This window comes from Macaca nemestrina, chromosome 17 (genome assembly GCF_043159975.1).
Source record: "Macaca nemestrina isolate mMacNem1 chromosome 17, mMacNem.hap1, whole genome shotgun sequence".
NCBI lineage: Eukaryota > Metazoa > Chordata > Mammalia > Primates > Cercopithecidae > Macaca > Macaca nemestrina.
In genome coordinates, this window is record NC_092141.1 from 36,458,116 (window position 1) to 36,471,527 (window position 13,412).

Sequence of the window (13,412 nt, forward strand, 5' to 3'; positions counted from 1 at the left end):
CGCATACCACCACGCCCAGCTAATTTTTGTGTTTTTAGTAGAGACGGGGTTTCACCATATTGGTCAGGCTGTTCTGAAACCCCTGACCTCAGGTGATCCGCCCACCTCAGCCTCCCAAAATGCTGGGATTACAGGCGTGAGCCACCGTGTCTGGCCTGATAATTTTAAAAGACTTGCTAGTACCTTAGTGTTTCCAAGTACTTTTTACATACATTTATCTTTTACAATTCTCACAAACTTGCCCATAGTCCTGATTAAGAAATCTGAAACTCAGAAAGAATTAAGTGCTCCTTAAGATCATACTACTAAATATCAAACTAGGCCTGAAGACTTACTAATTTTTCTACTTCTATACTAGTATATCTTAGATTTTCTGCTATAGAATGTAATGAAATTAAACAATAGCAAGGTGCCTTTCTTTTTCATTTTAAATTATTTATCCTCCACATTAGCTTTATAATTTTTGATACTATTTCCTCTTTGTCTAACTGGAAACCTGCATAAAGGTGAGTTTATTAAGCACTTTGTATGTGCTAGGCATCATGTCAACTATGTTTTAAGAATGATCTTTAATTCTTACAATAATTATGCTTTTATAATCCTTATTTTGTAGTTAAGGAAATGAAAGCAAGAAGAATTTATGTGATTTGCATGAGACCACATAGTTAATAAATGGTAGGGCTGTGTTCAAAACTAGACAGTGAAACTTCAGAACCTAAGCTTTTAACCACTGTGTTTCACACCCTCCTGGAGGAATTAGCACAGAAGGATATATTTAGTCATTTTAAGATAATGTCAAGAGTTTCACAGTGAAATATAATGTGTAACTCAGCAGCCTCAGAATGATTTAATATACACATAAAACATAAAAAAACTGATTATTTAATATAAACACTGTAGTGCTTTGAGTCAGAATTTTGGAGAGACCGTTAAATTCAACTTCCTCACTATGTAAATGGGAGACTTAGTTCTGGAGAGTTGGGTAACTTATCCACGATAATACAGGTATCTTGTTTTCCAGGATTATTTTAACATTTTTATGCTGCCTTTTTTTCTTCACTTAAAGCATTAATCCCAAATCTAATTTTATTCTTAACTCTGTCTTGTTCAAGACACTTTATCTGTTTAGTGGGACTTTTTCATAGTTTGCTTGGAAATTAGGAATGCTGCTACAACTGTTATACCTTTCACCTGCTTTCTGCTGTTTTTTTTTTCTCACATGTATATTACATACTCTTCCATTTGTTCCCCATTTGGTTGATTCAGCTTGTCGAGTCTTTATCCATACCAGTTGAAGCTATTTTTCATTTTACTATGAAGAATACTAGCTTGATTGCATTTACTGAATCTTAGAGAAAGTGCTCTTTAAAATGGGGTACTTTAAACGATTTTTTTCTTCTTTTATCAGAACCTCAAGTTTACAGAACCAATGATGGCAACATTATTGTCGTATTCCCTATTTCATTGGGAAAACTTTCAGTATGTCATCAGGAAATAAAACATTTGCTGTAGGTCTCTGGTAGATATTTGATGCTAATCTAAGGAAATTGTTTTCTTAGTTTGAGGGTTTTGTTGTTTATTTGTTTAAATGGTAAACTATATACAGAAAGAATACTACTTCATGACCATGTTGGTTTTATACCAATAATGTGAAGTCAGCTTAACTTTAGAAAATCAATTGCTGTGACTTCACGTAAGTGGCATAAACCTAACATGAGCATAAAATGTTATCCTTTTCTTATATTGTTGCATTTGGCTTACTGAAGTTTTTGAGAGTTTTTAAGTATTGAAGATTTTTGCATCATAAGTGAGACTGGGCAGAATAGGGTAGTTTTCCTTTTCTTTCACTATAATTACCCACATTGAAAAAGTCTGATAATACCAAGGTTTGGCGAGCCTTATACTATGAGCTAATATAATACTGTATACATTTTGTTCGTTTCTACTTCATTTTCTGTCCTGACAGATTAGTGTTTTCTTCATTCTATTTTCTTTGGGTTTATTTTGTTATTTTTCTAACTGTTTGAGATGGGTGCATAGCTCTCTGTTTTCTGTTCTTTCTCTTTTCTGATACATGCATTTAATGCTATATGTTTCCCTCTAAGTACTTCTGTAGCTGCGTCTTATAGATTTTGATAGGCAATATTTTTGTTGTTTCATGCAAAACATTTTCTGATTTGCATTATGATTTCTGGTTTGACCCATGTATTATTAATTTCTGAACATAACGGAGGTTTTTGATTACCTTTTTGTTATTCATTCCTGATATGATTACTTTGTTTTTTTGCTTATTTGTTTTTGGGGTTTTTTTGTTTTGTTTTGTTTTTGTTTTTGTTTTTGTTTTTGTTTTTGTTTTTGAGATGGAGTCTCGCTCTGTATGTAGGCTGGAGTGCAGTGGCTCACTGCAACCTCCACCTCCTGGATTCAAGTGATTCTTCTGCCTCAGCCTCCTTATAGCTGGGATTACAGGTGTGCACCACCATGCCCGGCTAATTTTTATATTTTTAGTAGAGACAGGGTTTCACCCTGTTGGCCAGGCTGGTCTCCTGATCTCAGGTGATCCGCCCACCTTGGCCCCCCAGAGTGTTGGGGTTACAGGCATGAGCCACCACACCGAGTCCCTAACATGATTATTTTGGGTTCCAAGACACTGCACTGTATTGTTTCATGCCTTTAAAACAGGTAGAGGTTTACTTTATGGTCCAGTATATAGTCAGTTTTTATAAATATTTCTTCTGTGTTTGAAAATGTTCTGTATTGATATAAAAATTAGCCGGGCCTGGTGGTGTGTGCACCTGTAGTCCCAGCTACTCAGGAGGCTGAGGCAGGAGAATCACTTGAACACAGGAGGTGGAGGTTGCGGTGAGCCAAGATGGTGCCATTGCACTCCAGCCTAGGCGACAGAGCAAGATTCTGAACCCCCCCCAAAAAAAGAAAAAAGAAAATGTTCTGTATGTGCCATTGGGCCAGTTGTGTTAATCCATATATATTCATACTGTGTTTTTGTTGTTGTTGTTTGTTGGTTGGTTGGTTTTTTGTTTTGTGGGGTTTTTTTTTTTTGTCCATTCTGTTACTGAGAGGCATATGTTAAAATCTCTTGCTGTGATTGTGGATTTGTCTATTTTTCCTTGGATATCTGTTCAGTTTTTGCTTTATTTATGTTGCAACATAGTTAATAGTAACATACCTACTCAAGTGCTCCCCTACAGCTCTCCTCCCAACATATACAAAGGCATGTCATCAGTTTAAAACAGCCCTGGCCGGGCTCAGTGGCTCACGCATGTAATCCCGGCACTTCAGGAGGCCGAAGTGGGTAGATCATGAGGTCAGGAGTTCGAGAACAGCTTGACCAACATAGTGAAACCCCATGTCTACTAAAAATACAAAAAATTAGCCAGGTGTGGTGGCACGTACCTGTAATCCTAGCTACTCTGGAGGCTGAGGCAGGGGAATTGCTTGAACCCGGGAGGCGGAGGTTGCAGCGAGCCAAGATGGCGCCACTGCACACCAGCCGGGGCAACAGTGAGAGACTTCGTCTCAAAAAAAAACAGCCCTCAGTCTCCCTTTTCCCTTGCTTTTTGTTATTGTAGTGGTGATTATTTCTTAGATTCCATGTTTCCCTTTTTGTGTTATCCAGGCTGGTTTTGGGGAGTGAGCAGGAGTGCCATTTCAACATCTAGGCAGGAGAATCTTTCACTTTCTAAAGGTTGAGAAGTGAAAAAAATGAATTTCTTAATATTTTAAACAATATTCTAGAAAAAAGGTTTTTCAGTTAGCATGTGCATTATTCACAGTTTAAATGTTGGTATGTAAAAACCCGAGTCTATCAGATAGATTCTTTTGAATTACATCATCCTGTCACTTAAAAAGGATCCCTCTTGGGTTCTACATTAGCCAATCTAGCAATTCAGGAAAAAGTTAAAGTGTATAGACTCTGTACTTCAGGAATTTACAACTGGGGGCAAAAGGCTAAGATTTGTAAAACAGGAAATGAAAACATCCATGCCTGGCATGGTGACTCAGGCGTGTAATCCCAGCACTTTGTAGGGGCGCTGAGGTAGGTGGATCATTTGAGCCCAGGAGTTCAAGACCAGCCTGAGCAACATGGTGAAACTCTGTCTCTACAAAACATATAAAAATTAGCCAGGCATGGTGGCACACGCCTGTAGTCCCAGCTAGTTGGGCAGCTGAAGTGGGAGGACCACTTCAAGCCTGGGAGGCAGAGGTTGCAGTGAGCCAAGATTGCACCGCTGCACTCTAGCCTGGGCGACAGAGCGAGACCCCATCTCTTAAAAGAAAAAAAAGAAAAATACATATAGTGTATTATTAAGGGCTAATTATTGCAGAATAGAATGTTCCTCAGTGTTTAGAAGAAAAATCATTGGGGGTTAGAGGCCTCAGAAATGGGCTCAAAGAAGAAGTAGGACTGGCCCTTAAACACTGGATAAGATTTTGATAGCTTGAAAGAGGAGAAAAAAACATCATTTAAGATGGAAGGAACATGATAAAGGCAGAGACTTTATGTTTGACAACTCTAAAAATGATAATGAAAGTTTAGTATATAATACCGGCCTGTCAAAACCAAGGTTAGGTGTTTCCATCGTACCTTTTGACCTTTTGATGTGGATAATTATATACAAATGAATAGATAATAATAATAGTTGATGTTTATTGAATACTTATTCTTTATCAGGCTCTAAGTGTTTTAAGTTTAGTCATTTAATTATAACAGCTTAGAATGTAAAGATAATCATTATTCTTTCTCTTCTAGATGAGGAAATTAAGGTACCAAAAGATTATAAACAAACTTGCCCAGAGTAATTAGTCAGTGTAGAGCCAGGATTCATACCCAGGCAGCCTGGCTCCAGAATTTATTCATATTTCGTATCTGAAATGTGATTGTAATTTTTATGATATATTTTCAATTTATGAACCATTCTCAAAAAACATAGATTTTGTTGTATCTATTGGCTGGCTCATATTTTTGAAACATGTTTAATTTTTGTTTTTTAAGACCAAACTGGAAATCCAGAAGGCCCTTGCAGAAGATGCTACTGTGTATGAATATGACAGTATTTATGATGAAATGCAGAAAAAAAAGGAGGAAAATAATCCCAAATTGCTTTTGGGGAAAGACCGAAAGGTTTGTTAGCTGAAATAACACACTTTCTTTGACCTTGACCTACATTTTGTGTTTTAATCTTATTTTAACATGAGAATGATCTGAGAAAAAGCTTTTAGGTATGTGAAGTGTGAAGAGTCCCTAATTCCAGATATTATAGATTTGATCTTAGAACTCAAGAAGTACTACGTGTATTATCCTAACAGGCCAAGTGAATTATCTAACAATTTTGTTTTTTGCTTTGAAACCTTTGCAAATAGTTTTTTGGAAACTTTTCCTTAGAATTCTAGTGTACCAAATTTGTACTGCTCCTGCCCTGTGTATGTTTATTTGTGTTTTATTATCCTCTCATTTTTTTTATTTCTTCCTAGCTGGTAACTGAATCATCTGCCTGCACCTATCATGATTTTATTTTCAGTGAGAAAAAAATGTGGGATGGGGAAAAACTGAAATAAGTTCAGATTTTCTTTCTATCAACTCTTGTTCTTTCACAAGCACAGGCTGATTTTAAGGGCATTTGCATCTGACAGTTACCTACTAGTAGAGTGATGGTATAAAATTATATTAAAGCTACTATTTTAAATAGTCATATTTCTACTAAATGTGAAAAACTAGCAGGAACTTTTCTGATTTTTTTTTAATTAAGAGAATATCAGAAAAAAGAAAAAAAATTATATTTAGTTTGATGTTTTTTTAAAGTTAAATCACATTATAAACAATTTCTATCTCTGCTACACCTAAATTTTTATTGAAAACAGTTTCAATATTAATCTTGCTAGTAAGTTTATATTGAATGTAGGGAAGACAATCTTATTTGGGCCGATCATTTCTATCTTAATGAATTCATTATAAAAATTGTAATATTAACAATTACTATTTTTTTACTCTTTTCGTAAATCTTTTTTATTTCCTTAGCCCAAGTATATTCACAACTTGCTAAAAGCTGTTGAGATCAGAAAAAAGGAACAGGAAAAAAGAATGGAAAAGAAAATCCAGAGAGAACGAGAAATGGAAAAGGGAGAGTTTGATGATAAAGAAGCATTTGTGACGTCTGCATATAAGAAAAAACTGCAAGAGAGAGCTGAGGAAGAAGAAAGAGAAAAGAGGGCTGCTGCACTGGAAGGTAACATGAAAGAGTGGGAAAGGCACAAGGAAACAGTAGCAGAATCTCTACCCTGTGGTTAGCTGTTTGCTCTGTCACTGAATTTTTGGTTTATGAATTTGTGATCATAATTTATGTTTAGGAATTCAAGACATGAGAAATGTGGTATTATATAGTACTATAAAACAGAGAGGAAAGTTTAAAAACACAGTTGAACTCTTCAGTAACTATTATTTCTACTAGACTTAGTTCTCATTTTGTGGCTTTTGCCTTAGAACATGATTTGAAATGTAAAAACATTTATTACAAAGTATAGCACCATGGCATTTGTCAGAAACAATATAAATATAATTTTAAACCCTAGTTAGATTTTTCTGGAATGAGAAAATAATAGAGTAACACCACTCAAGGAGCATCAATGAGGCAATTAGAAAAAGAATAACATTAATTGAAGAAAGAATAAAAATTGGATGAATTAAGAATATCTTAATGCTTTAGTGCTTTCTGCTCATGATTATGTCTCAAGATCTAAGTAGAGTATGTATTTATAAAATACTTTTTTTTTTGAGACTGGGTTTCTGTCACCCAGGCTGGAGTGCAGTGGCTCAGCCATGGCTCACTGCGGCCCTGACCTCCCAGGCTCCAGTGATCCTCCCACCTCAGCCTCTTGGGTAGCTAGGACTATAGGAACATACCACTGTGTCTGGTTAATTTTTGTATTTTTTTGTAGAGGTGGGGTCTCACTATGTTTCTAGGGCTGGTCTCAAACTCTTGGGCTCAAGTAATCTTCCTGCCTCAGCCTCCCAAAGTGTTGGCATTACAGGCATGACCCACCATGCCCAGCCCTGTAAATGCTTTAATTGACAAATGCTCATCAGCCTTTTTTTATTATTATTATTTTTTTATCTGAGACAGTCTCGCTCTGTCGCTCAGGCTGAAGTGCAGTCGTGTGATCTTGGCTCACTGCAACCTCTGCCTCCCGAGTTCAAGTAATTCTTATGCCTCAGCCTCCCAAGTAGCCGGGATTACAGGCATGTACCACCACACCTGGATAATTTTTATATTTTTTGTAGAGACGGAATTTTACCATGTTGGCCAGGTTTGTCTTGAACTCCTGAGCTCAGATGATCCACCCACCTTAGCCTCCCAAAGTTCTAGGATTACAGGTGTGAGCCACTGCGCCTGGCCTCTTCAGCTTTTAAGCAGAAGAAAACCAAGTCTGTAACATTCTGTCTAAGCATGTACTATGTGTTTAGAGTGCCAGTCAGCAGTCTTTCTATAAAGGACCAGATAGTATTTTAGTATTTATATTTTAAGACTTTAAATTTATAAATTCATATTTATGAATGCCAGATCGTATTCATACTTTAGGGCTTTTTGTATGTGTGATCTCTGTCGCAGTTACTCAGCTCTGCTTTTGTAGTACAAAAGCAGCTTTGGACAGTACATAAATGAACAGGGCTTTGTTTCAATAAAAATGTATTTACAAAAACAGGCAACAGGCCCAATTTGGCCTGTAGGATATAGTTTGCCAAATCCTGATCCAGAGAATAGTTTACACACTGTATGTTATATACTCTACGTCTGTAAAATGAAACTGCACTGTGCCTTATTGAATATATTCTAATTTTTGCTTTCCCTCTGTTAGCATGTTTGGATGTAACCAAGCAGAGAGATCTCAGTGGATTTTATAGGCACCTATTAAATCAAGCAGTTGGTGAAGAGGAAGTACCTAAATGCAGCTTTCGTGAAGCCAGGTGAGGAGATGTATATGATGTATATGAAATATTTTGAAGAAAGATACTGTTATAATAATCTGTGGTTGTGGGGTCATTTTAACCCTCTGAAAGATGGAAGATTACAACATTGCATATTGTGTTGTCAGCCAGCCTTACCTAATTGAATGAATGGCTAGAAATTTGCAGTTTCTTGATTTTAAAACCTACAGATTTAGTTTAAGATCATTTTTATTCTGCAGTTCACAGAAATTGTTACATTAAAACATAGTCAGTGATTGAGTTTAATATTATTGTAAAACCAAAGACAGACTTTTAATGTATAAAGTTTCTGAATTTTTAAGTGACTTACAAGTCTTAACAAGGGAGAGCAAAATCTTCAAGGGAAAGCAAAATCAAATTGTGGTTTATTTCTTTTTCTTTTTTTTATTTTGAGATAGAGTCACACTCTGTCGCCTAGGGTGGGATGGAGTACAGTGATTCAGTCATAGCTCACTGCAACCTTTGCCTCAGGGGCTCAAATGATCCTCCCAAGTAGTTGGGACTACAGGTGCAAGCCATCATGCCCAGCCAATTTTCTTTTGTGTTTTTTGTTTTTTTTTTTTTTTTGGTTTTTTGGTTTGTTTTTTTTTTTTTGAGATGGAATGGAGTCTCGCTCTGTCGCCCAGGCTGGAGTGCAATGGCGCGATCTCAGCTCACTGCAACCTCTGCCTCCCAGGTTCAAGCGGTTTTCCTGCCTCAGCTTCCTGAGTAGCTGGGACTACAGGTGCATGCCACTATGCCCAGCTAATCTTTGTGTTTTTAGTAGAGATAGTTTCACCATGTTGGCCAGACTGATCTCGAATTCCTGACCTCAGGTGATACATCTGCCTTGGCCTCCCAAAGTGCTGCGATTATATGCGTGAGCCACCACGCCCAGCCTCTTTTTGTATTTTTGTTGTAGAGATGGGGCTTTATGTTGCCCAGGCTGGTCTTGAGCTCCTGGGCTTGAGTGATCCCTCCATCTCAGCCTCCCAAAGTGCTGGGATTACATGTATGAGCCACTGCACCTGGCTGCTTTTTTTTTTTTTTTTAAATAAGAATGTAGGTATTCCTCATGATCCTTAAAATGATTGGTGCCTGGTACCTTAAAATGATTTTGCTGTCAGAATTAAGGAGAAATTTGGAAAGAATTAGGTGTCTACAATGTAAGTCTTATATACATGTTCAGATAGTATATAAAAAGGAAAGTGATTTATTTTCAAAAATAGGACCCAGCCTTCATAAAATGTAAGACTTACATATCAGGGGCTAGAACAGCACTGTTCAGTATGTAGGCACTGGTCACGTGTAGCTACTTAATTTAAAGTAAATGAAGTAGGTTGAGCATGGAGGCTCACGCCTGTAATCCCAACACTTTGGGAGGCTGAGGCGGGCGGATCATGAGGTCAGGAGATCGAGACCATCCTGGCCAACATGGTGAAACCTTGTCTCTACTAAAAATACAAAAATTAGCTAGGCGTGGTGGCACATGCCTGTAATCCCAGCTACTCGGGAGGTTGAGGCAAGAGAATTGCTTAAACCCGGAAGGCGGAGATTGCAGTGAGCTGAGATTGCACCACTGCACTCCAACCTGGCGACAGAGCTAGACTCCATCTCAAAAAATAAAATGGCTGGGCGCGGTGGCTTACTCCTGTAATCCCAGCACTTTGGGAGACCGAGGTGGGCGGATCACAAGGTCAGGAGATCGAGACCATCCTCGCTAACATGGTGAAATCCCATCTCTACTAAAAATACAAAAACAAAAAATTAGCTGGGCGTGGTGGCAGGAGCCTGTAGTCCCATCTTCTCGGGAGACTGAGGCCAGAGAAGGGCATGAACCCAGGAGGCGGGGCTTGCAGTGAGCTGAGATTGCAGTGAGCTGAGATTGTGCCACTGCACTACAGCCTGGGCGACAGTGCAAGACTCTGTCTCAAAATAAATTAATTAATTAATTAATAATAAAATAAAATTAAAAATGTAAATAAAATTTAAAGTTTTGATCACAGTGGCCACATTTCAGATACTCAGTTGCCATATTTGGCTGATGGTTGCCATGCTGGGACAGCTCAGATATGAACATTACCATTTCTTGAGGCATTTCTATTAGTGCTGGTCTAGAAGGTAAAGGATTAGAGGATTTTTGAATAAAGTTATAAGGTATTATAGGAGTGGTGAGATGATTATGCCATAAGTATGTAGCTGAAGATAAAAGAGTCTGTCCTAAGCAAAAAAAAAAAAAAAAAATTAACAGAAACGGTTCTGAGTAGATCTGAGTCCGTGTTGCTAAGGAAGGGAAGAGGTAGGAGAATAAAATTAAGGTGAGGAGAGGAAGTTTATGCCCCACTCCCTCCCTGCGCTGCTAGGTTTTGATTATAAAATTGGTGAGAAGTATGAACCTAAGAAACTGTATTTGAAGATTCAGGTTTTGAATGGAAATTATACATTATGTCTTTGTATTAGAGTTTCATCTGGAAACTCTGTAATGTCGTTGACATAGTTGTACTTCTCAGAGTCTAATAATCAAATTCCTAACTGTTAGTGGGTCCTTTAGCCAAGATAGTTCTGCCAATAATTCCTGGAGAACCAAAGTTGTTGCAGCATTAGTGTGGTTAGTAAGTGATTAGTAAGAATCACTGAGTGATTCTTATTTACATTATACTCACTGTGTGAATAGTACAGAGTTAACTGTACTTGCCAGCTGGAACAACGTAAGTAATATAATAATTTTAGTGCTGTTGATTCTAATGGACAAATTAATATATTTCCATTTTGTGATAGGTGCCAAGGAGTATATCAGGATACTAGTGCGTTTTTCATCATGAGAGAGAGTAAATATTTAGGATTATATTTGCCACTGTTTTGCTGTGCAGAGATTATCTTCATGTATTTCTAGGACTATTTTTATAATTTTTTGAAAAGAAAAAGGCCGAGCATGGTGGCTCACGCCTGTAATCCCTGCACTTTGGAAGGCTGAGGTGGTTGGATCACCTGAGGTCAAGAGTTTGAGACCAGTTTGGCCAATGTGGTGAAACCCCATCTCTACTAAAAATACAAAAATTAGCTGGGCGTGTTGGTGCAGGCCTGGAATCCCAGCTGCTCAGGAAGCTAAGGTGAGAGGATCACTTGAGCCTGGGAGGCGGAGGTTGCAGTGAACAAAGATTGTGCCTCTGCACTCCAGCCTGGGTGACAAACTGTCTCAAAATAAATAAGAAAGGAAACAAAAAATCTAAGAGTCACAACTTAAGCTTCATGTTGCGAAAACAGAACTTAGATTCAGAACATATCTTACTTTTCCCAATTATTCTTTGTCTTAGGCTTACCAAAAAATGAAGACCTGTACGAACCCTTGCCTGTAGGTTCTAGTAATATAGTAGACAAGGGCTAATTTTCTCTTTTCACTTCTACAAATATTGGACATGTTCTGAATGGTATGAATTTGAAATTACTAGTTTGCATAGACATCAGGACCTTTTTGCATTTGGATAATCAGATAGTGTATATCACTATAGGTGTATTGATTTGAGTATTGATAAAAATTATATGAACCCTTCATTTGCTTATTACAACTGATAATGTGGCATTTTTTCTGCCCTTTTTTGTTTTTTTGTTTTTAAGATCTGGTATAAAGGAAGAAAAATCGAGGGGCTACTCCAAAGAAGTAAGTTCAAAAAGCAGAATACCACAGGAGAAATGCATTCTTCAAACTGATGTGAAAGTAGAGAAAAACCCAGATGCGGACAGTGACTTTGATGCTAAGAGCAGTGAGGATGATGAAGTAGAAGAAACTAGAGTGAACTGCAGAAGGGAAAAGGTCATAGAGACTCCTGAGAATGACTCCAAGCACCACAGGAATCAAAACCACTCTCGGTCACCTAGTGAAGAAAGAGGGCACAGTGCCAGACACCACACGAAAGGATCACGAACATCGAGAGGACATGAGAAAAGGGAAGATCAGCACCAACAGAAGCAATCCAGAGACCAGGAGAACCATTACACTGACCGTGATTACTGGAAAGAAAGGGATTCTCATAGGCACAGAGAGGCCAGTCATAGAGATTCCCATTGGAAGAGGCATGAACAGGAAGATAAACCAAGGTCAAGGGACCAAAGAGAAAGAAGTGACAGAGTGTGGAAAAGGGAGAAAGACAGGGAGAAATATTCCCAAAGAGAACAAGAAAGAGATAGACAACAAAATGATCAGAACCGACACAGTGAGAAAGGAGAGAAGGAAGAGAAAAGCAAAGCAAAGGAAGAGCATATGAAAGTAAGGAAGGAAAGATATGAAAATAATGATAAATACAGAGATAGAGAAAAACGAGAAGTAAGTGTTCAATCTTCAGAAAGAAATCGAGATAGAAAGGAAAGCAGCCCAAATTCTAGGGCAAAGGATACATTTCTTGACCAAGAAATATCCAACAAAATGAGAAACATAGCAAAGGACAAAGAAAGAAACCAGGAGAAAGCCTCTAATTCTGAATCATCACTGGGAACAAAACACAGACTCACAGAGGAAAGGCAAGAGAAGGGTAAAGAACCAGACAGACCACCTGAGGCAGTGAGCAAGTTTGCAAAGCGGAACAATGAAGAAACTGTAATGTCAGCTAGAGACAGGTACTTGGCCAGGCAGATGGCGCGGGTTAATACAAAGACCTATATTGAGAAAGAAGATGATTGATGGCTACCCTAAGAGAAAGATAGTTTGGAGGGCATTTTAAATTTTATGTTCAAAATTTTAGGTTAAAATCAAAAGTCAGTCTTAAATTTTGGATGTGGATGTTTGGCTGAATTTATATATAGTATGTACTCATCATTACCACATTCTTTGTTGTATTCAAGAACTGTGAGAGTGTGCTAATTTCCTGTAGGTACATAATGAGGAAAATTGGCTCCACCACAACCATTAAAAAATAATTTTGGCCAGATGTGGTAGCTCGTGCCTGTAATACCAGCATTTTGGGAGGCCAAGGCAGAAGGATCACTTGAGGCCAGGCATTCAAGACCAGCCTAGGCAGGATAATGAGACCTTGCCTCTATTTAAAAAACAAAAAGCCTGGCATGGTAGTGCATGCCTGTAGTCCCAGCTGTTCAAGAGGCTGAGGCAGGAAGATCACTTGAGCCTAGGAATTTGATGTTACAGTGAGCTGTGATCATACCACTGCACTCCAACCTGGGTGACAGAATGGGACCCTGTCTCTAAAAAAAAATTTTTTTTAATAAATAATTTAACTCTTCTAATAATGTTTTGTTGCAGGAGCTGTTTGTTTTATAAATATTGTATTTAAGATAAAATACGGATTTGAAAAATAGAAAATATACTTTATGTTCTGAAATTTGTATTAAAGTGTAAAATGTGAATCATACATCTTGTCTAAATAGCTTACAGCATAGTTGGCTTAAATGAAAATAAAATGATATGCTTATACATTTTATG

The 13,412-nt window shown here is 37.7% G+C and overlaps 1 protein-coding gene across 5 annotated transcripts in view; it reads left to right on the top strand.

The window, feature by feature from the left end:
• The window catches only part of LOC105476706 (nuclear speckle splicing regulatory protein 1), a 67,802-nt gene extending 54,390 nt beyond the window's left edge, over positions 1–13,412 (top strand). For all 5 annotated transcript variants that reach the window (XM_011732880.2, XM_071082611.1, XM_071082613.1 and 2 more), the window contains 4 exons: positions 5,015–5,143; positions 6,038–6,245; positions 7,873–7,981; positions 11,597–13,412. In XM_011732880.2, the coding sequence (XP_011731182.1) occupies positions 5,015–5,143; positions 6,038–6,245; positions 7,873–7,981; positions 11,597–12,656 (1,506 nt within the window). In that variant the 3' untranslated portion in view covers positions 12,657–13,412. The remainder of the gene's footprint in view (positions 1–5,014; positions 5,144–6,037; positions 6,246–7,872; positions 7,982–11,596) is intronic.